At 39.0% G+C, this 24,822-nt stretch overlaps 2 protein-coding genes and 2 long non-coding RNA genes across 10 annotated transcripts; 2 read left to right on the forward strand and 2 right to left on the reverse strand.

The window, feature by feature from the left end:
- The first annotated feature begins 1,275 nt into the window (after window positions 1-1,275).
- LOC124219804 (integrin alpha-8-like) lies at window positions 1,276-11,695 on the forward strand. Of its 3 annotated transcripts, XM_046627945.2 has the most exons (26): window positions 1,282-1,760; window positions 1,878-2,106; window positions 2,290-2,449; window positions 2,764-2,831; window positions 3,094-3,247; window positions 3,338-3,423; window positions 3,533-3,721; window positions 3,961-4,060; window positions 4,151-4,340; window positions 4,457-4,638; window positions 4,702-4,829; window positions 5,617-5,680; window positions 5,772-5,928; window positions 6,066-6,279; window positions 6,458-6,621; window positions 6,780-6,963; window positions 7,145-7,532; window positions 7,629-7,719; window positions 7,815-7,947; window positions 8,281-8,334; window positions 8,441-9,101; window positions 10,323-10,608; window positions 10,706-10,793; window positions 10,885-11,025; window positions 11,177-11,230; window positions 11,416-11,695. In XM_046627945.2, the coding sequence occupies exons 1-21, from the start codon at window positions 1,489-1,491 to the stop codon at window positions 8,492-8,494; spliced, it is 3,261 nt and encodes a 1,086-aa protein (XP_046483901.1). In that variant the 5' UTR covers window positions 1,282-1,488; the 3' UTR covers window positions 8,495-9,101; window positions 10,323-10,608; window positions 10,706-10,793; window positions 10,885-11,025; window positions 11,177-11,230; window positions 11,416-11,695. The 3 variants fall into 3 exon arrangements, with proteins under 3 accessions (XP_046483902.1, XP_046483901.1, XP_068992712.1); XM_069136611.1 differs by having other exon boundaries at window positions 8,441-10,608; XM_046627946.2 differs by lacking the exons at window positions 8,281-8,334; window positions 8,441-9,101; window positions 10,323-10,608; ... (2 more) ...; window positions 11,177-11,230; window positions 11,416-11,695 and having other exon boundaries at window positions 1,276-1,760; window positions 7,613-7,719.
- A 1,130-nt stretch (window positions 11,696-12,825) lies between these two features.
- Window positions 12,826-19,081, reverse strand: LOC124219807 (nuclear RNA export factor 1-like). Its single transcript, XM_046627956.2, has 10 exons — window positions 18,885-19,081; window positions 17,669-17,976; window positions 17,496-17,582; window positions 17,177-17,420; window positions 16,890-17,083; window positions 16,704-16,816; window positions 16,232-16,268; window positions 15,919-16,151; window positions 15,658-15,826; window positions 12,826-15,522 (listed from the first exon to the last, which is right to left on the reverse strand). The coding sequence occupies exons 1-10, from the start codon at window positions 18,961-18,963 to the stop codon at window positions 15,085-15,087; spliced, it is 1,902 nt and encodes a 633-aa protein (XP_046483912.1). The 5' UTR covers window positions 18,964-19,081; the 3' UTR covers window positions 12,826-15,084.
- LOC138191059 (uncharacterized) lies at window positions 18,696-22,933 on the forward strand. Of its 5 annotated transcripts, none has more exons than XR_011177312.1 (5): window positions 19,179-20,088; window positions 20,177-20,358; window positions 20,499-20,921; window positions 21,028-21,238; window positions 21,536-22,933. It is a non-coding gene; the product is annotated as an uncharacterized lncRNA (long non-coding RNA). The 5 variants fall into 5 exon arrangements; XR_011177313.1 differs by having other exon boundaries at window positions 20,499-20,893; XR_011177311.1 differs by lacking the exon at window positions 19,179-20,088 and adding an exon at window positions 18,696-19,146 and having other exon boundaries at window positions 20,499-21,238.
- LOC124219813 (uncharacterized) lies at window positions 20,074-24,776 on the reverse strand. Its single transcript, XR_006883470.2, has 3 exons — window positions 24,563-24,776; window positions 21,423-21,567; window positions 20,074-21,199 (listed from the first exon to the last, which is right to left on the reverse strand). It is a non-coding gene; the product is annotated as an uncharacterized lncRNA (long non-coding RNA).
- Window positions 24,777-24,822: the final 46 nt, after the last annotated feature.

Below are 24,822 nucleotides of genomic sequence, written 5' to 3' on the forward strand. Positions count from 1 at the left end.
GTGTATTCTGATCTCGGTCTTGGCGGTTTTCACCATGCACACGGTCTTCTACACAGGTCTTGGAGCTCCCATCCCTTTGTCTTAAAACGAGTCCTAATCGTATTGAAAGCGCTGTAATCGCGTGAAATCGCATATGTATTCATTTGTTGAGATCGCAAACCACTTTATATAGCAGTCACTTTGAAATCTCTTGAAATTTCTTGAAATCACTTACAATCATTGTAATCGCTCGTCCCCCGATCTATGAGTGAATATCGCCTCGGGTAGTCTCAAGGCTCCGTAACAGGTCCACTCTTGTTCTCTTTGTCCATTGATGATATTGGTGCTAGTTTGATGTATTCTCGACACACGATTTTTCCTGCCGACACCGAAATTTGTTCGAGTAGTCCACCCTCGAACAATAAGCTTCATGATGGCTCTATCACTCATGATGTCTCGGTCATTGGGCAATATACTCACCACAATGGTCTCCAACTTAGTCTCAATACATCCAAAGTTCTAATTCAAGTTCAATTTGCAATATATAAATTGAGATTTCACAGAAATTCTCTCTCGCGTTGATTCACCACTTGTAATTCAAATAATTAGGTTCAGACGTGTCTCTAACAGTTTTTCACCAGTTCATAAAGCACGCGTCTACATTCCTAAACAGAGGCTTCGTTACGTTTCACATGTATTGGACATAATATAATAGTTCAAGAGAAACTTCGCAATTTCGTGTGGTAATATAGTAAAAAATAATCTGATGTCATATTCGTGTATTATCATTACAGTTATTTTCATTCCTTCTGAGTTTCACGTCTCGATTAAATAATTACTTACATATGTTCTATAGAAAAAACCATAATTCTCTCCAACTGAAATCATTTTATACATGTATATTGCTTCTTTTCCTGCCTAGGGATCGTTTCCAAATTACGTAAACACGTTCTAAGAGGGGTAAAGAGGAGCATGATCCTCGTTAGTCATTACGTGTCATGTATTGATATAAATGCGTTATTCACCGCGCGCTATGCATTGAATTTTACATGATCGGAACGAGCCTTCCGGCGTTTCGTGTAGCGCATTCAAACATGCCTGCTTTAGTAACTTTAAAAGTTATCAAATTTTAGAAATACCCTCAACGTTACGGTTACGAGCATCTTTTCGAAGTATAATCTATCTCCGAATAGAGTACGAAGAAAGATTGGCCTAGGAAACAAAGAGATAAATGCATTGCGGTTTCAATTCTTGGTATATTTCTGAAGCGCGACATACGAAACAGGAAATCGGCTGACGGATATTCTATTCTCTCTCTCTCTATCTCTGTCGCTCTCTCTCTTTCTCTGCGGCTCCCGTCACCAACATTTTTTCAATCTAATCAAATCATCGCCGCTGTCCAAACGAACTGCGTACCGACCATGATGTATGGTTATCATCCGTCCCGCTTCCCCTTCGTAAACTGTCTCTTCCTCGACATGTCATTCGACAAAACGTAATCTCATTGTCATGACAGTTTCTGAAGAGTTGCGGATTCTTGTTTCTCAGTCTTTCGACACACTTTGTTCCCTATCAACTGCATTCCAGACTTTCTATTTTCCCTGGTGTAAAATGTTCGCATTTCTGATCCTCTTCTTCACCCTGACGCCGTTTCCTGCTTCCTCCTACAACGTGGACACGAGTCGCCCCATCGTCTACGAAGATCAGGACCCTGGAGGAAATGGATATTTCGGATACACCGTCGCACTCCGATCGTACCAACATCCTACTGCCTCGGCCAGGTAAAAACACGACGTCACTGTACATGCAAACACTATCAATGTGCCAGATGGGATCGATGAATAAATCCCTTTGCGCTTTGTGAACGTTTGAGTTACTGTTTCCTCTTTCAACCGCAGCATCTTCATTGGTGCTCCGAAATACAATAAAGGTGAGGGTGCCTTGTACCGGTGCTCCGTAAATGTGAACGAAACATCTAGCAACTCCTGCCGAAGACTGGAGCTCGACCAGGCCTCCATTTCAAAAGATATTAGAGTACAGGGTTCTGAATATCTGAAAATCACACGATTTGGGACCGTCGGGTGGCTTGGAGCAAGTCTCGCGACTCGAGAGAACTCTGATCTTACGGTAATTAAATACAGTGTCGATGCGACCTACGATAACTAATTGTGGTTACTGGTCGATATTTTGAGTTTCACCGGATAGAATTCACTTTCTTTGGCAACATTCTATTTGTGTGTATGTAGTATACTCGCCGATCGTATGAAGTGGTGATTCAACCAAATCCATTATAGTCGTTGTGATTCTTAGGTCTGCGCTCCACGCACGTCATTCAAATATACTGCGAATGACAGCGTCTTGGAAAGCCGCACTGCGGAGTTCCTGGACGATATGCGTGGAATTTGCTACAACCTGCCTGATGCCATCGGCGACACCCTTTACCGCGATAACTCCGTGTTATTACCTGGCGGTGAGTGATATGAGTGCAGTGATCAGTGATAAACAAAAAATAACAGATGCAATTATTGACTTGCTTATTTTTGTTGTTATTGTGTTTTAGTTTCTTTCGTTAAATGCGGTCATAACATGTTAACATCGGACAAATTCGGACGTCCACATATCTATACATAATAGTGATTATCCTACTGAAAATTTTCACGTAATAAACAACATGCTGAATTCTTACAAAACATTTTACGATTTACCACATGAAAATTTTCAATAAGATATCGCTGGTCTAACTTTTCCACGGTTGATACACATACGGTTGTGATTAATTTTCAGAATACTTGTCACAAAGCACCAATATCAATGCTCTGTATGGATTCTCCATCAACTATGCTGCGAAAAAGGTTCGTGTTATATTATACGCACATTTATACTCTTGAGAGGTGTACGTCTCTCCAGTTTTTAAATTGGTACACACGGAGGCAGAGTTTCTGAGACGGCTAATTTACCGTCGGCTAATAGTACCGGCCAGCCGACAGTAGCACTGCAGGCTGAATCGGTAGTGCCAACGTAACTGACTTGGTCGAAAGATTAACCGCCTCAGAACCGCTGCCCCCGTGTGCACATAGGGAACCAGATTTGTAATGTGGATCCTTCTGATTGCAGGAACTGAACACCGTCGAGCTAATTATTGGGAGACCTAGATTGAACAAGGTCGATATTCATCACGAAAATAAAACGGAGACCAGAGTATATCCCGGTCTCGGTGCTGGCGATATTGACAAGGCATTAGCGAATGCCGCAATAGGTGCCAATCTTGGTAATTATAGCCGCGGGCTATCATGTAAACTTGTCATCATTTGTTATTCGGATGAAATTAAATCGAGCATTGTCGACGTGATATTTCCAGGCTACTCGGTCACCTCGGGATACATTTTCCGTCCCAAAGAGCTGGTATTTGCCGCTGGAACGCCGGCATTGAAAAAAACGGGCCAGGTGAGTTTTAATGAAATAAAATTGTACCATTTTAGTACACGGAGAGTTTATGAAATAAATGTAATTTAACATCATGCAATTTTAATCATATCCGTTTCTTCACTCAAAGGTCGTGGTTTACTTGCCGGGTACTGCGTGGGAAACAAAAATCGACGGTTCCGTACTGGGCGAGTACTTTGGCGCGAGTTTGACCACCGGGGATTTTGACAACGACGGTTTGGATGACATTGCCGTAGGTGCGCCTCATTGGGGCGAGGTCGACTACGGTCGGGTCTACACATATTACGGCAACAATAAGGTATACGATTGACCGACTTTCGATCTCACCTTCGGCATCGTCGATATCTTCTTCGTCTTCGGCTCCATTTTGTGTAAACACGTGTCTCTCCGTATCATCGACCTTACGCAATAGTGTCCTACGCAGTTCTTTCCAGATATCCGCTATAATCCTTCAACACTTGTGCTTTTCTCCCTGATATCTTCGTATCGTTAATCGAATGGTTTTTCAAACTTCATATCTTCTTACGTGCATCGCAGGGCGTCTTTAGGGAAGGTCTGATGCTCCAGGGTACAGCAGAATACGGACAGTTCGGTTACACCTTGGCCGCCGGTGACCTGGACAATGACGGTCACGCAGGTAAATATTCTGCGAATGGACATTTTTTTTTTCGAAACAAGGACTGCTGAACTATTCCGAAAATACAATTAAATTCACCATCTCCCGTAGATTTGGTGGTTGGCGCTCCGTGGGAGGCGTCCGGTGCCGTTTACGTCTTTTACGGTCAGCGCGAGTTCGGGACTAAAGGAGCATTTACTCCGATAACCCAACGAATCGCATCTTCGGACTTCAAAGGCTTTTCTCTCATCCAGGGTTTCGGATTCTCGCTTGCGATTCCTGTCGACGTCGATAAGAATGGGTAAAGTTGTTAACTTCCTCGCCTCGTATGGACTTGTACAACTAACAATAAGTCGTGGATTATACTGTCATATATTCGCCTTTCTCTGACACAACGTAAATCGAATTGGCCACCAGATATCCCGATTTGGCAGTTGGTGCGTACAAATCTGGCCACGCTGTTGTATTGCGGGGTAAACCTGTCGTAAAGGTGGCACCTCGACTTGTCTCCTATCCACCTATATTAGAGAGATCCGCTCGCAGTTTTGTCATCGGTATCTGTGCCGAGTATCAGGGAAAGAAGGCACCGGAATTTCAAGGTAATCGATGGCATTGATTCGCCCTTTGATGTTTACATGATGTGTTATTATACGTTTGTCCAGAGTTCAGGGTCGAGATCGCAGCGGATGAAGAATACATGCGTATTGAAAACGATGAATCCGTGAAGTTTTTTACAGCCCCGTTCACGCGTGATGAGATATCCTGCGTCAACAAAACGCTTCATCTCAGGGTACGGTGTAGAAAATACGCTGATGTTATATGGGACTGTCCACCTCAATACGATACCCCTCCCGGACCTCACCGTTTCTGATTCGATACATTTTTTCATGTGTCGTCGTTCTAGCTTTAAAACATTTTTCTGAGTTTTTTCAAAATTTTTGAACCAACCCTTTCAGCGTAATACTATATTTTAGGCTGAAAATTTGCACCATTTCGTAAATTCTAAAAAAATTTACAAATTTCTTTCGATGATGGAGACCTCCCACTTCCAAAATCGTGTACAGAATTTTTCTTATATTTTTTCCCAATTCCTCAACAACTTTCTTTAAAAAAAAACTTCAACAACTTTCATCGTACTGTCAATCTAAAGGATAAATTGTGTTGTGGGCAAAGATGTGATTGAGAACGAATGTAAAGAAATTAAAAACTCTTACAATACGTGCTGTTATTTTGAATTTTGTTTGGTTAACGTCTTGTAAATCTAAAGGCGCATAAGTGATTGACCGAATTTCAAAAGTTACAAAATGGTTTAAATTTTCAGTCTAAAAATGTTTATTACTCAGAAACAGTGTGTCCGAAAAATCGGAAAATATTCAGAAAAATATTTTAGAACTAGAACACCAATAAATAAAAAAATTGATCGAATCGGAAACGGTGACGTCCAGAGGTGTGTGGTATTGAGGTGGACAGCCCCATATCCATGCGCATGTGAACAAATAATTGAAAAAAATGTCTAGTATAGCGTTGCCGATTTGTGCGAAATATTTTCATCTGTTTAAAAAATGACCTTTTTTCAGAGGAGCTCCAAAAATTTTGTCGAACCAATCGTCATTTGCGGAAGGTTCAGCATCAGCAAAAAAAGTAATATCTTCATGTATTTATCGCCTCAGACGATTCAAATTTATTCTTATTCGTATGCATTCATTATTACGAATTGTGGGTCCAACTTCAGGTAAACAGGGAGATAAATTCTGCTCACGTTGTCCTGTTCCGAACAAGGGGCATTTGCTGGAAGAAGCGGTATTGTTAATACCTTTCAATACTGGATGTAAAGATGGCAAAGTGTGTAACTCTAATCTATCAATCAGCTGGAATGCTACAGGTGTTGGGTAAATGATTACGTCTTAAATGTTTGTATTCTTGAATGGCCTTCCCATTGTCTTGTTCTACAAATATCTTACGTGATAATAAAATTGTAAGAATGCTTCGGACCGGGAATAACGAATGGAATTACACATAATTGCAGCAACAATGATCAATGGGCTGTGGGATCGGGAGACGTAAGTATTGATATCCTAGTAACGAACAACGGAGAGCCAGCGTTTCGAACGAATATCACGATCAAAATGCCACCGGGAGTTGGTCTTCGGAAAGGTATACCATCTTGCTTGGAGACTAAAGAGAGAAATTGCGTAATTCTGGAATGTGACGTCGGCAACCCTCTTTCCAAAGGGGATCCGGTGAGTCGAGTTTATGAAGCATGCATGTTAGACATAACTCGTGATAATTTTCATTGCCAATCAACAGTACGAATACACTCGCAATCGTGTTATATCGCGTGATCTTGAGGACCTCTAAGCCGTTAATGAAGTGTTATTCGACACTCGCGTGTCTATAAATTGACTTGAAATGTTGCAGAAATCATTGGCCGTCGATCTCGATATGGAGGGAATCGCAAGCTCGGCTGGAGGGACGATTTTGCCTTTTACCGTTACTACGAAAACATTGAGCGTTAATCACGGTGAAAAGGAAAGTGTTTTCTATTTGCGACTCGAAAACAGAGCTCACATAACGCTGATGGGGTAAGAGAACACTGCGTACCTTGGCGCGTGTTACTATGCGACATTAATTATAGATATTTATGATGAATTTTGCATCGGCATTCGAGTTCTGAGACTATTTTGAAAAAATGGCCCACGTGAGTCGTTGATCGATTAATTCGTTTGCACATTTATTGCAGGGTGGCAAACGAACAAAACCACAAATATGAAAAGAAAGGGAATAATTCGAAGCTTTCTATTCGGCACACCTACCAACTTATAAAAATAGGACCATCGTCACTACCGAAAGTACACTTTGCGGTCGACGTACCCGTCGCCATTACAGAGAAAAACGTTTCCATTGTTGACATTCACCTTCCAGAGGTAAATTTCGTAGTTATAAGATACGTCTTGTCACGGAAATATTTTATCAATATAATACAGAAATCAGCTGAACTGCGTATTAAAATAACGAACGATTAATCACGGTTTCTGAGAAACGGAGCGTAGACCGTAAATAGTAACGGATGTCCAGTTTTGAATATATCCCGTGTTGTTCAAACAGCTGGATAGTTCTGGAAACATGCACGAATGCTTGATCGTCGACACTGTAACATATAAGAAAACCATTCTGCCAAACCTATTACATTCTCTGCGGCTGACGAAGACTCGCGGAGCTCCTGAGCTGAGCGTGGAGGAAAAGGTGGAAGAGCCAGAAGTCGATGCAAAAGATGAAGAAGAAATACACCATGGAGAGAGAAAAAATGGAACGCTTGTGGAGGGAAAGACGAGCGTTGACGGTCAAGGCACCGATCGAACGATTTATGTCAATTGTTCAACAGCGGGCATAACGTGCCACACAGTAATGTGTGATTTCAACATATCAAAAACGTCTGGAGACGCAGAAAATTCGATCCTGGATATGATGTTTGACGTACAACCATTATTCACATGTAAGCCATTGTCAATGAATATTGATAGATATTAGTTTTTCTGCGACGGAAATGGCATTCTCTGTTAGTACTACTCTTAGATTTCACGTTTTTCAGCGGACGAGAGTTTCTTCCTTGTAAACTTCAGCACCGACGCGCGAGCACTAATCCTTAAACCGACATCACTAGTCACGATGAATGGTTCGCGGTGAGTTGACCATATTTTATGTTCATCTATTGTACAATGTCTCGTTCACCAGTCCAACTTTAAATTGCCCGTTGTTTTTACTTACAACCCAACAGCTTTGTGGAAGCTAAAGCGTCTACGATACTCTACCAGTTGCCGAAGACTCAGAAATTGGCGGGTTGGGTTTTACCAGTTTCGTTATGCCTTGGTCTTTTGATACTGGTACTTCTGATCATCATTTTGTCGAAAGTAAGTCGTTCAGAATATGGTGTGGCCAGTCGTAGTCACGTGCCGAAATTTATCGTTAACACTCGCGATCAGATATTTGAAATGTCAAAGAAATTCGAATTTCTTCCATCAGAGCCGTCAAGTTCCCAAACAATATTTAGGTGTAAATCGCATACCTGAATCTCGAAATTTCGTACTCTGTCCAGATTAGATTTTTCTTTCCTTCAAATTTCGTGTCTGAAAACGTTACTTCGCTTGTGTTCAGCGTTTAATTGAAATCGAATCATGTGTGCTTTACACTCGGCTTCAGTAGGAATAATCAATAAAATTCAAGTGAAATCAAAAATATTTCAGGTTGGGTTCTTCACTAGACCAAAGAAGACACGAATCGGGAAGGCAAATGGTATGGTAAGTGACTTGCATTTTCTTCGGCGACGTGTTGTATTTAAATTTGCACGAGCTTGATCGTTATTAATTATGTATCTTCATGACGTATATGTTGCTAAAATTATAGACATTGAGGTTGAAGGCGGACGACAGCTACAGCGATCTTGATCTTCCGGAATGAGCGAATATACAATGTACGGAGATTCTCAGGTAAAACGAAGAACCGTATACTGCAGGACGGTTGTGGGTTACAAAGGTACAGGGCTACTTGCCATTTCACACTGTAGATTAAAATTCGCTACTATTGTGATTTAAATAATTAAGTTCTCACGTATCTCTGATATTTTTTCACCAGTTCATCACTCACGCGTTTACATCCTTAAACTGAGGTTTTGTTAAGTATCACATGTGTGTATATATATATACATATACAGTGGACATAATATGACAGATTTACAGAAATTTCTTAGTACCTAGTATAGTGATGAAGAATCCGATTTAAAATTTGTATTTTATTATCATCGCTGTTACTTTCGTTGTTTTTGTATCTTATGCCTTGATTAAATAGTAACTTATGTTTTACAGAAAAAGAATACTTCTCTGCATTTACAATTGTTTTATGCACTGTATTGCATCGCATCCCGCCTAGGGATCGTTTCCAAATTACGAGGAGGAAAGAGGGTAGAAGAGAGGCATTATCTTCGTCAGTCATTACACTTCATTTTTTGATTCCATTTTTGTGTGGTTGCGTCCGAACATAAGCTACGTATTTCCACAGTCACGCAAATGTAGGTATCTTTGAAAAATATCAAATTTCAAGAGTTGTGGAACCAATGACATCGGTTGCGGTGTAAATCGATGTCGTATATCTGGAGCATAACATATGTAACAGAAAATTAGTTGATGCACTCTACCCTCTCTCTCTTTCTTTAGCACGCAACGGCCTTGCTTCGTGTATGTGATGATCTCAATTGTGAAATTAATTAGCGTCATTTTGATAAACTGGTGTTATTCGATATTAGTAAGGCGTTTGATACCGTCGCGTACCATCGATTACTCGTCAAGCTTCGGATTTTTGGATTTTCGCACGAGGTCCTGAATTTTATCTTCTCTTACCTAACTGGCAGAACCAAGGAAGTATTCACTTGTTGAAATCGCAAACCACTTTGGAAAGCAGTCGCTTTGAAAATTGCTTGAAATCAAAACGTAATAAAATGTTGAATGAAAAATGCCATTTACATGTTAAATGCCAATTTCTAAGGATCATTGAGGGGTTGGCGGATTATATACGTGGAATTTTCTAGACGCCGGTTGAAGCCTTCGGTCAAATCCTGTACCGTAACAACTTCGTGCTGTTGCCCCGCCGTTAGTCATAAGAGTGTGGTGATTAGCCATGTAAAGGAAATAACAGCTGCAATGTTTCCCCACACATTCTTGTTGTTGTTACGTTTATGACTTTTCCTCGGTTACGGTTAGACTACCGCATTATCGGACACCCACGGAAGTTGACATATAAGTCATCATCGCTGGAATGGGTTTTACACAGTTATATCGTGACAAATTTTCAGGATACTTGTTACGAGGCTTCAATGCTCTGCATGGATTCTCCGCCAACTATACAGTAAAAATTGTTCATGCTATGTTATACGCGTATTTATACTCTAGATTGGTATACGTCCCTCGAATTTTTAAATTGGTTCGTAGGGACCGAGATATGTAACGCGATCACCCTGATTACGGGACCCGAACACGGTTGAGCCAATTATCGAAACACCTACATAGAACGAGGTGAAAATTTATTACGAAAATAAAACGGAGGCTAAGGTGTATTCTGATCTCGGTCTTGGCGGTTTTCACCATGCACACGGTCTTCTACACAGGTCTGGGAGCTCCCATCCTTTTGTCTTAAAACGTCTCCTAATCGTATTGAAAGCGCTGTAATCGCGCATTTTTTTATTATACTATACTATTATACTATTATACTATTACATTCTCTGCGGCTGACGAAGACTCGCGGAGCTCTTGAGCTGAACGTGGAGGAAAAAGTGGAACAGCCAGAAGTCGATGCAAAAGATGAAGAAGAAATACACCATGGAGAGAGAAAAAATGGAACGCTTCTGGAGGGAAAGACTAGCATTGACGGTCAAGGCACCCATCGAACGATTTATGTCAATTGTTCAACAGCGGGCATAACGTGCCGCACAGTAATGTGTGATCTTAACATGTCAAAAACATCTGGAGAAGTAGAAATTTCAATTCTAGATATGATATTTGACCTACAGCCGTTACTTACATGTAAGATATTGGTATAGAGTATTGAAAGATATCAGTTTTTTCGCGACTGAATTTATCTTTTATATCAGTGCTATTTTTAGACTTCAACATTTTTCAGCCAACGGATATTCTTTCATCAGCTTCAGCACCGACGCGCGAGCACTAATCCTTGAACCGATATTATTGAACACGATGAATGGTTCGCGGTGAGTTGGCCATCTTTTGTGTTCATCTATTGTACAATGTCTTGTTCATTATTTTAACTTTAAATTTCCCATTGTTATTACAACACAACAGCTTCGTAGAGGCTAAAGGGTCCACGGTACCTAATCGACAATTCGCCGGAGACTCAGACATTGGCGGGTTTGGTCTTACCAGTTTCGTTATGCGTTGGCCTTCTATCAGTCGTCCTTAATTCTGCTCATCGTTATGTTGAAAGTAAGTGGTTCAGAGCATACCGTGGCCGTTTGTAGTCATGCGCGAAAAACTTTCATCATCACGCACGGCCAGATACTTAAGATGAATAATTAATTCATTGCACGATGATACATTCATTGAATAATTTCAATTGCAATCGAAAATATTTCAGGTTGGTTTCTTCAACAGACCAAAGAAGGCCATGATCGCTTCGGTACAAAAAATGGTAAGTGATTATAGTTTTTCTTAAGACCACTTTCTTCGATTTTTCTCATCTTCGTCAACATTTTATTTCTCTCAAATACTCTGTGCATCGATTTCTACCGCGGCGATGTATTTGATCTGAATATTTCAAATATTTAATCGTCATTAATTACGCATTCTTCATCACGCATTTGATTGAAATTATAGACGTTGAAGTTGAAGGAGGACGACGGCTACGAAGAACTTAATCTCCACGAGTAATCGAATAAAATATGTCGAGATCTTCACGTAAAGACATTACCTATAATTGTCATAACGAAGTTCGTATGTATGTGTCTCGCGCAGTTTTCCACTGGCTGATCACAAACGCCTACTACATCTCTAAATTGAGACTTCATCAGTTTTTACATTATACATATTCGATATAAATACGGAGTTCTAGAGAAACTATGTAGAAGAATAATAATAAAATGTCTGACTATCATCGTTTTGAATATTTTTATTTATTTTTTTCCCTTATGTCTTAATGAAATAATAAATATATTACAGAAAAAACAATATTTTCGTATACCTGCTAATATTCTTTACATGTTACTGTTTTGCTTACTTACAGATAAGTAGGTAAGAGATTCGTGAAAACATATGTTACGCGATTAAAGTGGGCGTAAAAATTTTCCAACTAATAAATATTGTGTCCGTAAAACTTATGGATCAAAATGGCATAACAAAAAAATAGAAAAAAAAAAAATAATACCGAACCTTCCCGTACATCGTTTCTTCTGAATTTAGAGAAGTTCATTGTGACAGTCGAAAAACTAAACGAAAGAAGTTTAATGAAAACATTGCAATTAAATAACCCGCTTGTACATGTGCATATTACCATTTTTTGTGAATTTTTTACTTAACATACAACAGTATTACGTAACGTCACATGTACAGGATATCGAAGACCCATCTTTGCACATATGGACAATAATATTTGTATACACATCATCAGATAAACACTAAATACATAAAACAGTGTGCGTTCAAAGTACGCAGAAAAATTAAACATATATCTCATTGAAATTATATTCATTTTTTTCAATACACGAGATATGGTGAATAATTGGGCGTATGACGAGTAGTCATTATGCATCCGGTGATACGTCAATAATATAATCATTGCAAATGATAATTTAATGAATAATGACTTAAGAATAACTATGATTACATACAAGTGATAAAGAAAAATCATTATTTTCTTTTTGTCGTTAATAACAATAATGACGTTTTAATTTTCTTATTAGTATTTTACGTATTATTGCAGACTTATGAAAAATTGAAAAAAATTTGGGTCAATGTTTTCCACACCTTGCCAAAGAATAAAAGGTTACGAATAGAAGGCATTGATGACTTGATGATATTACTATAAATTTGAAGAAATGTACATTTATTACTTTTGTTTCATAAGCGGAATACATGGTGTACATAATAAGCATGAAATATCTGATTTTATTCAAAATTTCAACAACTTTGTACTTCAAGGTTGATATGGGTTTGGCGTTATTGATATTCTCATCGATTACAAACAATAAATCATACGAAACAATAATAAAAAAAAAAAAAAACTCTGCCATAGAATTTGTTCCTTCTTTTAATTATCAGGGCAGGCGATGCAGAACTCAGTAGATAAGCACTACTCTTGTAGTATTGTTTTTTTTTTGTTTTTAGCAACTTTCTTTTAAAATTTAAGCATTTAAACACAAGTGTTGTTTTCTTCTTCTGGTTCTTTTAGTAAATTTTTTATTTATTCATTTTTCTAATTAGAGTTTATCTTCGCCTGTCATTGGAGATTTTGAGGCCTCGGTATCGTTAAATTGGGCAAATGCTTCCCTCTTCCTCGGTAGTGTTACTGTCTTGAAGTACGAGATGATTCAGACATAACGTTCATACGTTTTTCAAGTCCTTGGGAGTTTGGAACTGAAATTTCGAAACGCTGAAACGTGCATCTCCGCACATTATCGATGAATTGCCTGACTGCCGTTAAGTCGTAGCTTCAGTCAGTCAAACGAAGATGTGTCAAGCATATCCTGGTAGTTTCCAATCTCCAGAGAGAGAGAGAGAGAGGGAGAGAGAGATATATATTTGCAATCTTTATCTTTGAGTTGACTTTTAACTTCATCCAATGTAATTTTTACTGCCACTGATTTTTATTAGTTTCGTATGACATCGTCTCTTCATTTTCTTTAATCCAAAGTAAATTGTTTTAGAAAAAGAAAATAAAGTAAAAAAAAGAAATGATAAAGTGATTTTCTTTCTCGATGAATTTTCATTATTGTCATGCGGTGTTTTTTATCATCGGGAAGTTATAGAGAAAATAAATCATCTTAATTATTCGCTATGCTTGACTATTGTCATGAATTCTTGTTTTCTTCCAAACCATTGTCAAATTTTTGTTTTTGTACAAAGAAATGGAAAGCTATTTCATGCTTATCATGCATCATAATCCAACTGTACACGAATTATCGCATTAATCTAATTCCATGATTTAATCTACGGATTTCCATAATTCTTTTTCATATATTTATACATTCCTGGCATCCCTTTTTTCCGGATATAAGGTATCACTGAGTTTCCCATGTATTATAAGTGAATACTTTCATATTTTACGAATAATATGTATCCGTGAAAGCAGATACTTATAATTGAACAGAATTAGTGTGAAATCTATTTATACGTTCTCAATGAGTTACCAAATTTGTTGCTACTGACGTGTGCTGATACTTTGCCATTATTTCTCCAGGACAGCAGAAAAACTATAGTCACACTGGTTAAAAACCTTAGTAGGATATAATAGAGAACGAACCACCAACACCAGAAAAATTGTAGTTTCTGTCTCACTCCATTGTGTTTTTGGTTCGTATTCCATAGAAACCCATAGTTCTTCAAGGTCTTTTAACCAAATTAGAAACTATACATATTTACCGTAAAATTTTTTTTAATGTAGTCTCAATTTTGACGAAATTGTTGATCAGATTCATAACGTATACCAAGTGAAACGACAGATTTGCAAGTATAAGTCTATTTATTTATGCTTTTCGTTCATTCCTTGACCATCAGATGACTTGGAGAAAAAAGGCTTCGGTATTTTTCAGGTGTAAATATTTTTGAGAGAAAAGACACGTGTGGCTAACAAAATTTACGTAGTATTGTGGTAAATTTCTACATGTTAGACAGATAATCTGATTTTTTCGAGATGATGGTAAGCTGAACAGAATTTTTTTTCTCTTTTACTTCTTCGCTTATATATATGTATATACATACACACACATTTCTCCTATAAAGCGTGATATTTACAATGTAGCTACCAATAGCTATTTCGCGTAAAACTGAAATTCTCATTTGTTCCAGTTTTTTTACTTTGTCTTTTTAGTTTTCTTTTTTTTTGTTTCAAAATATAGTTAGTTTTATTACAAATATTTGAAGAATTCGGCGTAACGTATAATCGTGTCTTAAGGTGAACAAACCGAGCAAAATTAACGAGAATTTGAATAAGAAATATCTATTTGGAAACCAACTAGATTCAATAATAACTTTAACTTTCAACTTTTGAGCAAGCATTGCAAATAAATATTTTCCCCGTCACATTTATACGTTGCGCAACGCCTCACAAAACAAAGTTCGACCTATTTCAAACTCACAAGTTTTGAAAACATACGTGCTACTGCACATTTTTACGAAATGAATAAACAACTAAGAGTAAGATCTCGGTTGAAGGCTCTTGGAGTAGCAGCGGATGTTTACCTGGTCAAATGCTGCTGGAGTCGTTGACAAAAGCGAGGAAAATTTGATAACAATGGTAAGGTGAAATGCACTAGGGAGAAATGCAAAGTTTCACGTTTTGTTCGGTAAAAAAGCTTCCGGCGGTATTTGACCAAGTGTGTAAAATTCCTGAAACGCTGCCAAAGCGTTATTAAAGTCCCATTGAACCTCCGCCAAGCATTTGAAACTCCACTCCAAGTTCATCTTTGTCTTTTCACTTAGCGCTATCGTCATGTGTTGTTTCGCTTCGTCACTAATTCCAGTTACAACTGATGTACCTGATGATGTTGATGCCGGTGTTGAGGAACTAGATGGCTGACTCTGTCGCACAGTGAATGCTTTCTTCTCCTGCTCGTCGGTTGGATGGCTAATATGCAATTGCTCATTGCAAATGCAGTACCCTCCACCCTCGGGGACTATGAGAAAAGTTCGATTGAAGTAGCGGATAGGATTTTTCTTACCATCCAGCTCCTTGAATAATCCGGTAACGATTATCATCATCATGGTTTCCTGTAAATTTAACATAATTAGATAAACAAGTTTCAAGCGTTTTCACAGCATTTCAGTAGAATACATGCGAGATGCACAAAACTTTGGTAAAATTCTACAAAATAAATTAATTTTTTTTTTTGAGGTTTAACTTACCGTGGCTAAGCATAGATCCATAGTAAAGCCGTCCAGGTCATGTTTAGTCTTGGGCATTTCTGATATAAAGGAAACTACAGGAAGTCTGCCTTGCTTTAGTAGCTTCCGTTTTCTCTCGATGTCGTTAAGGCGGAACAGATTTCTATTCTCACGTAGGTAACTATCCAATCTAGGAACGGATATAACAATGAATGAATTCTCATTCTTTGAGACCATGGGAAAAAATCAATAAAATAAGAATTATAGCACAGTTTTACTTACTTATTGCCGTTACTTCCATAAGAAACAGTCATACTAAATGAGGCTTGTTCATGATATGCATCTAGCAATGGCTGACGATTATCACTGTCGAATATCATGAAATACTGCTGCAGAAATTGGCCAGCAATTGCTTGCGCATCTGTGTTAACGACGTACATTCTTTGAGTAGGCGGTAAACTGGCTGTCTCGTCGGCGACGTCAAATCGAATAGGCGGTGGGAGTATAATTCCGTCCTTTTTGAACAAAAAAGTACGGTGAAAACCTTAACTGACGAAGTTTCAGTGGAAAGTAGAATCGCAGCGATAACACTTACCAGTTTCAGAAGTCTTGGAAACCTCTTTCGTACGTCACTATCGCCAAGAAAGAAAAGCCAGAAGCCCGGAAGCTCGGAGTTAGTCATAATCAGAGACAGAGAGACGTTTACAGTTATTAAAATTGGATTGTACAGGAAATCAAGAAGGCAACAGAAATTGGGTACTATGTAGGTATTTACGTTATGTTTCATCAAACATAAGACGTTTGACGCTATTCTTGGACTCACTTTAACTTTCAAATCTATTCAAAATCCCAACAATTTTCCAACATTGTTTTCAGGTTACGCAGTATACAATTGTGTCTAAATGTCGGTGGAAAATTGATGAGCTCAAAAGAAATAGGTGTACCTGTGTTTCTGCTTTACAACACGTTGCTGCACTTCTGATAATCATTTTCAATGCTTCTCTGACAAGAGAGAACGACATTGTAGACTTGATTAGGACAAGACAAAGCAAATTGAATCAGTTTACCTGAAATATGCAGTTTGACGATCTTTGTACTTTGCGCAAACGGGATTACCAGCGAGCCTCAGTTCTTCTAGTTTTAGGTCCTTTATCACATCCAGATGACTGACTTCCTGTATCTAAAATACGGCCGTCAAAATCTGATAGTTTTCTACAAGTGCCTTTGATTCGGGTAATTTGATGCTAACTCACCCGATTCTCACCGATGTATAAAACTTTGAGTTTTGGTAACTTTTTGGTTAAAATATTGAGTCGCTCGATAACTGCCAGTTTGTTACCATCTAAATTTAATGCTTCTAAGTTGGGTATGTGCTCGGCGACGATGTCTATAACTGCGGCCAACATCAGTGGCCTGAATAAGGCGCAAAAGTAGTCTGTTACAAGGTCTAAAATTGGAAAAACATTGAAAACAGATGCTGATTTCAAATGATACCAATTAGTATGAAACTAGCGAAATTCGTTGAACTGATAGAACTCACCAGGATCTTGATGAAATTTGGAAAGATCTAGTGCATTAGTTTCCTGCACGTATCTCTTTACCATGGCAAGTTTCATCCTTTCTCTAAGCGTCTGATCGATTTCAACTTGGGGAAAACCAGGCTTTACCCTTACTTGTATCTTGAATCCATCATTGGTAGTTATTTTACGATCGCAGTTGTACAATTTGTCGGCGGTGTTCGGGTCATCGACATAGAACACGGCTTCATTTGGTAAGACTTTGTACTATGGATAAAGGGAATTATGCGAATACGAAATATGGAAGTTGGCTCAAATTCGATATTCAAAAACAAAACTTACCATTATTGGTACGAACATATCGGGTGATATGTAACTGTTCAGGCTCTTCACTACAAAGTCTTTCTGGTACTTGTGTCCATATGGTATCTAAAAAAAAATTTTACAATCATATTTCACTCTATTTTCAGATCTGCAAGCTGTTTCAATCATTTCACACATACTAAAGTTCTCACCGTAACTTTGAACCAGTTGGAGTCTGCGAACATTGGAGGGCGGTGTTGAGACCCCTGCCTTCCCTCTCTCCGGCCATGCTGCGGAAACGGAATCAATCTACCCCAAGACGCCCGCCTACCGATTTTGCCCCTGACCAAGACTTGCCTAGGTCCATTGCTCGCTCCTACGGTCATTGAGATGTCTTCGCCCAGGTAATTTGTTAACCCAGTTTTGAGGTTTCTTCCTCGATCCGGTCCGTGTCTTCCTTGTGATTTGAATGACACTCGAGGTCTCCCGGAGTTCGGGTGGATTGTGCGATTGTCGTGATCTATAGTGAATTGCAAATGATCAGTGGTGATAAGACAAGACTGAAATATTCAAAATATGCGAATTTACTTCCAATTTCGTATTAATACCATAATTGTTTGTGGATTCTACAACATAAATGTGGCAGATTGCTTAAAATAAGTTTTTGATATGGATGTGGTACGAAATATAAATTTATTTGGTAAAAGAAATTTCCAGTGATATTACGGTTCGGAAAATCTTGAATTAAAATTGAGGAAAGGAAGATTGGTTTTATAACGAGTATAAATCCAATTGCAAAATGTATCTTGTAATGTTTACCGCTATGGTTTTTTATTTTCCAGAAACTTGTATAATGAGGCAGTTTTGCGTTCTTAGACTCCGCTTTTATTAAAAATAGAAAAACAATGGAAAGTTTTCATTCTAATATTTGTTTCCTGTATCAAAAAAACATTAGGGGCATTCTGTTGGAGTTGAATGCACAATTCACATTTGTTGACAAGCGTGACAGTCGTTTTGTTTGGCATGAAATCATTACATTCGTGATTTTTAAAATTCGAGTCAACTAATAATTGGCTCTCAGATACTCGAACTTGAAGAATACGCTCGTGAAAGTTGAAAATTGAATCCTCGCTTGATTCGTTCGGCAAAAATCGCGTTATTCACAGACGCCAATTTGGGCATAAGTAGCGTGCAGTCAAACCGTGGTTGTATGCGTTGGCGTCTTTTATCTTTGTTCGTCATTCAGATTTTGGCGAACGAAGGCGAGCAAAATACGGAGAGTTTGCGTTATTCTATCGCATAGTTAAGCGGCAGGTCAGGCGACGATGGTGTAAAGTGCAAACACAATATTGCGTCGTTGAGCAGCTGCATCGTTTGTTACTGAATCGAAGGGATTTGTTAGCTTTGACAACTCTCATTTCCACTTACCGAAGTAGTGTTTACCCTGCACGTTTTGCGCAGCGGGATCTCTTCCGTTCCACTGAGCTTTGCTGGATTTCTTTGGCATTTTTAACGGCAAAACTTTACACGTTAACAAGAATCAGCAACGAAAATACAACACGCAGCTTAATTGGTTCCTCGTTACTGAAATTCCTCAGAGGGCAGCCATTTTGTCTGCAGCTGCGACGGGTTAGATAGTTCGATTCATCGGACGATAGGGGAATTCCTTGCGTCGACCATCCGCTGCGAGGTATCGATTGATTCATTTGAAATTCAAATGCGAACGTTTCGTACTGCAACGTCAATCCCAAGATCTTGGCCCCTGGGGCCTGATTCTGACTTATTTTTCACTTGTGAAAAAAAGATTTTCCGTTTCAACTACCTTCTGATTGGTCTAGATGAGACTTATCGCCGCTTTCACGAGTGAAAAATAACTCAGAATCAGGGTCCTGGTGCCAATCGGAAAATAATGCACTTTGCTTAATAATTTCACCGTCAAAGAATTATTGCGATCCATACATCGGCAGTATCCATACTTCTCTTGATCTATTCTTATTCCATTATCTGGCCGAACCCCCAATAAACGAATGGATTCGGATCCTGAATTCTTTCTCAACTAGGTTACGGAGTGGTTCTCCTGTACCTTCTTACAGCTAAATTCCAACTCACTTCGCAGTTTGAAACTTATTACCTTCGCTATATCCATCAAGCTATAATCTCTGTCGAAAATGCTCATAGAATCATATAAGTTCTGCCTCAATTTTCAGCAGCATTTGAATTCTTTACTCAATATGTGGTGTAGACTTTGTCGCCGCATGAACTTCGATCATTTCAAACGGAAAAATCGGGCACTTAGATTCCCTCGGCTTACTCACTTCTGTCTTCGCTTATTTGCATCTGCTTATTTAATATGCAGATTTTCCGTGAGAAGGATAACTGTAAGTATGCATAGGTATGTGAGCACAATCTACGTATAGAATCTCATAAACCGAACACAGTATTAAAATTGATAAACGGTGCACACACGCCTCGATTACGTGTCTAAGTATTATACTTGTATATTTTCGAACGCAAAGGTGCCTGCAATACACGTGATCGTCGCATGCGGGTTTTCCATGGCAACGAGTTGTTGTTGTTGCTGTCGTCGTGGTGTTGTTATTATTATTGTTACTAATCTCACTGCTATTGTTAGGTAATATTTATCTTTATTTCATGCATACTTTATACATACCTATACTCTTATAAATACAGCTATTATTATTGTCATCACCGATCGATAGGGTAATAATGGTTCTCGCAAAGTAATGACAAGTCATCCAACGGCAATGGAAAATTTGAACAACGCGACTAGATGCTATAACCGTGCGGAGCCAAAGATCGAAAGTCGGGACGACGCGACAGTTCAAAGACCCTGGTTAATTCGAGGAAACTTTTCAAATACCTCAGTATAATGTACTATTGTGTATGTGTTCCTGTATCTATAACACCATATACATCGCGGTACATGAAACTGGAGTAGTTTCACCGCGTTATCGTTATGTCATTGTTGTATCCTTTTATGTGTCGTATAATAATAATAATAATAATAATATATACATATAGGTACATAACTGACAGGAAAACAATGGAGAGGAGTGAAAAATGAATAAGAGGAAAAGAAAAAAAAAAAAAATATTCGCAAAAGCCATTGCTATAATTCCGCGAACAGAAGAAGCGGTGGCTATATACACATTTATATAACCTAATTTGCTGAAATCAATTATTAAATTATGAGAACATCTTGCTGACACGTGTAAATGTTGTTTATGCGTGAAATACAATGCACGTACATTATAAACTATATACCTATATATGAAAATAAGGAAACGGAGATGACGCAACGTATAGAAAAGTTTAATTAATGTTGTGAAAAAAAAAAGATAAGTGAATGTTCAGATACTGGGTACAGTCGACAATTGCATCGAGCGAAAGATTTTCCTAACCAAAGTTATTACAAGGTTATTATTAACGCATTGTACTATAAAGGTATCTATGAGCACGGACGTGACAATTACACGTATACACTCAGGAAATAAAGTAACATATATATATATACCATAAAATCGAGACTCTAGACACGCGACGCTTACAGGCCGACGAACGGAGGCGAGGCAAGGGTTGGATGGTCAATAAACGTTGCCGCCCACGAGGTAGAAGCTCTAGCAGCAGGTGAGAACTGATTGGAAAAAAGACCTACTCATCGTGGTTTTCTGTATACGTATGCGTACACGTGGCTGGATATACAGCGAAGCTTCGAGCACTCGCTGAAACAAGCACGACAAGACACAAAGAGTGATAAATACGTACGTAAAACTTGGGAACGCGGTGTGATGGGAAGGGTGAAAAAGAGTTGAAAACAAATACACACACACACACACACACATTAAGGGTTGGAAACTCGGACGGTCAATATAATAGTATATTGTCTGTTTTTAAATTTTTCAATCTTAAATCGAACTGGAGGAAAAAAATAATCTGAGCAAATACCTGGGATATTAGTAACGATCATTCACTGCAATTGTGTGAACCAAAAAATTGGCTTGCATATGTGAATAATTATGTTTCGCTGAGAGCATTCCGATGTAAACTTAATGTTGCAGATTGGATGCCTGTGTGTACAGTGACGCTGGTCCTGCGAAAAGATGCACAAATTCATAAGATTGAAGTTAATACGTAACGTTAGACCAACGGATAATCGCAACAAACATCATTATTTTGCAACTAGAGAATAATTTGGAAGGAGTTGAGTTTGCAAAATATTAGTGTTACGATTTATTGAATATCAGACGATTCTAGATAGTTGCAAAATGCCTAGTTTTTACAGAAAACTATGTATCGTTATAATTTATAGACTCCGAACTTAGTACGAATTTCGGTTGGGTACGAGCTTGATTTCACTAGTTGACAAGAATATAAGATAATTAAACTATTACCAATGTACAATATTTGTCCTGAATGATCACATACCGTGATTAGACGTCCGTCATGTAATTTTTGTTTATATATATCTTTGCCGTTAATTTCTGCGCGCGCGTCAACCTCAATCCCCACCCCTTGAGTAAATGTTCCCGGGGGTTCCCAGAGCGGATATTTGCCAGTTTGCTACCCTGCAGTATCCACGGTCAACTTTCAAACGGTTTTCTGAGTGGTGCCTCGCGGTGTACGGGTGAGTTGTATTTTTGATAATTCAAGGAACAATAATATTAGGTTTTTAGCGGTTAGACTTTTTAAATTCTGATTAAGTACAAATAGCTGTTTAGTATAATGATATTGCACCTCGAATTCAAACACCTAAGTAAATTGCTTTGTGATTTTGATGTGATCTCGAATAAAAGATTGGAACGTTCTTTTGTACAAATCGGATTGAGGTTCAATCCACAGAGAGTTTGAGGGTAAACGAAAAGCTGCTGATAAAAAATGTGGGACTAAGTTTTGGTAACTTTTGTAACCACGATATATATTTCAACAATCAAACTAGCAATGATAAACTATATATTCGAGAATTTCAATATTTTAAATAAAAATTATATTCACTCCCCAATGGGCAGGCTATAGACGTCGGTTTTATTCATAGCTGATTGTCAGATTATTTTCTATACATACCTACGGCCTGATTAGTGATCAATCGATTGTACATAGTAAAGACAATTGCAGCCATGAACTAATTAGTAAGGGTAAGTTTGTTGATCCTGACATGTTTTCCTACTTTAATTTCAACTTATGACACATATTCATCCAGAGGGCTAAGAACATTTATGATACTTCGAAAGTCACATTATACATACGGTATATTACCATTACCATGGTCTGTAATTTGTCTGACGTTATTGACGAAGACCTGCTAAGTTTGTTCAACGACTTTTAATCTTGGATTTGGTTTTGAGAACTAGCAAGTTCCAGAATGTACAGATTTGCAAAACATCAACTGCACGAGCACTTGAGTGTCCGAGAGATGCGATGTGTAAAAATTAGCCAACGAGTCAGGTTTCTAAGAATGCTTGCTTCCAACTTCGTGCGATGGCGTGTGTTTCTCTTGATCAAGCGCACCGTCATTTTTACTTTGGATTGATTCGTTGCATACCTTTTGCCTTCTGAAAACTGACCCTCGCGTGTTTCTCGGTGAGAAATAATCGATCGAAACGAGGGCAGACCCTTACGTGCGTATACCCTCCTATAAACGCAAACTCCTCGTAACTATTGTGTATACATTTATGGCGTATGCATATTGCCATATAACTGCGCTATATATTTAAAATCACGATAATCATAAGTATGTTCGGAAGTTCGCTGAGATTATGATTATTCGATAATATATGAAAGCTCGTCCTCTATCAGTTTTTCAGAGTCTGGGAGCACTCGAAAGTTACTGGACGATACCTGAATGTCCACAACTTTGCTTTGTAATAAGTAATTGTCGCGAGGTTCTAGGTACGATAATTATTTATTCTGATTTGTTCGATTCTACAGAGCTATTATACCATCAAACGATCTATGATAAATAATTGCAATCGTGTCGCATGGAAAACCTGGAAATCTCCGTATTTAAGCGGTCGATTTTCACTTAAGGATATTTCACAGCTTTGCTGAAAATGATGCCAAGATCTCAGAAAAAAATCTCGCCGGTTAGTTTGAAGGTGCGTTGAGCACGGGGTCAAGTGACCGGCATCGTTATTGCGTAAAAGTTAACCTTTTTTTGGCCATTTCTATTCGTCATTGCATGCATGTAGAATTCATAGTAGAATTGCACTAACTCCGGCATTTTCGCGTCAGTGCTGCGTAGGCCGCGATACCTGACAATTGAAAGAGGTGACATTTTACTCAGTCGGTAAGGCCAGACTAAAAAATCCTCTTAATGAGATTAAGCTGACATCAGAGTTTCATAAATTTTAGGAAATTCGTTTGACAAAGAATTTTTCTATGAAACCGACTGAATCAACCCGCAATCCTTGAGTACAGCGATTAAAAAACCTGGTTCCAGCGACGGGCTGCGGGTTCAGTCGCCGCGTGATATCAAACAGATAATAGTCGAAAGAAGCGACATGTTACTCAGTCGGTAAGGCCTGACTGAAACATTCTCTTAATGATATCAAGCCGATATCCGAGTTTTATAAATTTTAACGAATTCCGCTTGACAAAGAATTTTCCTTTCGAACCGACCGAATGAACCCGCAATCTTCTAGTACGGCTATTAAAACCTTGTTCCAGCGATGGGCTGCGGGTTCAGTCGCCGCGTGGTACCAAACAGTAGCGGCGACCCGGGTGCAGGAGGCGAGATCGGCGGCTCCTTCGTCGGCGACGAAGTAGCGACGGCAGGGGCAAATGCAGCGAATGCGGTCATAGGGGGGGCGACGAAAGATTCGCCCCTGAGTTTCGTAGTGCCGATCCGGGATACAGAAGGGTCAAAAGAGGGCAGTATAATACGCCGGCATCCGCCGGTGCGGCTGCGACGCCTCGAGGAAGAGCAGCAGCTCCACCGTCCGAAGCTGACCCTCGGAGCCCTGGAACGCCGGCAGGTCAGGCGACGATGGTGTAAAGTGCAAACACAATATTGCGTCGTTGAGCAGCTGCATCGTTTGTTACTGAATCGAAGGGATTTGTTAGCTTTGACAACTCTCATTTCCACTTACCGAAGTAGTGTTTACCCTGCACGTTTTGCGCAGCGGGATCTCTTCCGTTCCACTGAGCTTTGCTGGATTTCTTTGGCATTTTTAACGGCAAAACTTTACACGTTAACAAGAATCAGCAACGAAAATACAACACGCAGCTTAATTGGTTCCTCGTTACTGAAATTCCTCAGAGGGCAGCCATTTTGTCTGCAGCTGCGACGGGTTAGATAGTTCGATTCATCGGACGATAGGGGAATTCCTTGCGTCGACCATCCGCTGCG

Source organism: Neodiprion pinetum, chromosome 5 (assembly GCF_021155775.2).
Source record: "Neodiprion pinetum isolate iyNeoPine1 chromosome 5, iyNeoPine1.2, whole genome shotgun sequence".
NCBI lineage: Eukaryota > Metazoa > Arthropoda > Insecta > Hymenoptera > Diprionidae > Neodiprion > Neodiprion pinetum.

What these genes read in the sequence shown, in the direction of transcription:
- LOC124219804 (XM_069136611.1), top strand. Translation starts at nt 1,489, where the DNA reads ATGACAGTTTCTGAAGAGTTGCGGATTCTTGTTTCTCAGTCTTTCGAC. An exon ending in CGTACAACCATTATTCACAT is followed by an intron (nt 7,533 to 7,628) that starts GTAAGCCATTGT and finishes CACGTTTTTCAG; the next exon opens with CGGACGAGAGTTTCTTCCTT. An exon ending in TCGGGAAGGCAAATGGTATG is followed by an intron (nt 8,335 to 8,440) that starts GTAAGTGACTTG and finishes CTAAAATTATAG; the next exon opens with ACATTGAGGTTGAAGGCGGA.
- LOC124219807 (XM_046627956.2), bottom strand. Translation starts at nt 18,963, where the DNA reads ATGCCAAAGAAATCCAGCAAAGCTCAGTGGAACGGAAGAGATCCCGCT. An exon ending in TATACATCGGTGAGAATCGG is followed by an intron (nt 16,817 to 16,889) that starts GTGAGTTAGCAT and finishes GCCGTATTTTAG; the next exon opens with ATACAGGAAGTCAGTCATCT. An exon ending in TTCCAAGACTTCTGAAACTG is followed by an intron (nt 16,152 to 16,231) that starts GTAAGTGTTATC and finishes TTGTTCAAAAAG; the next exon opens with GACGGAATTATACTCCCACC.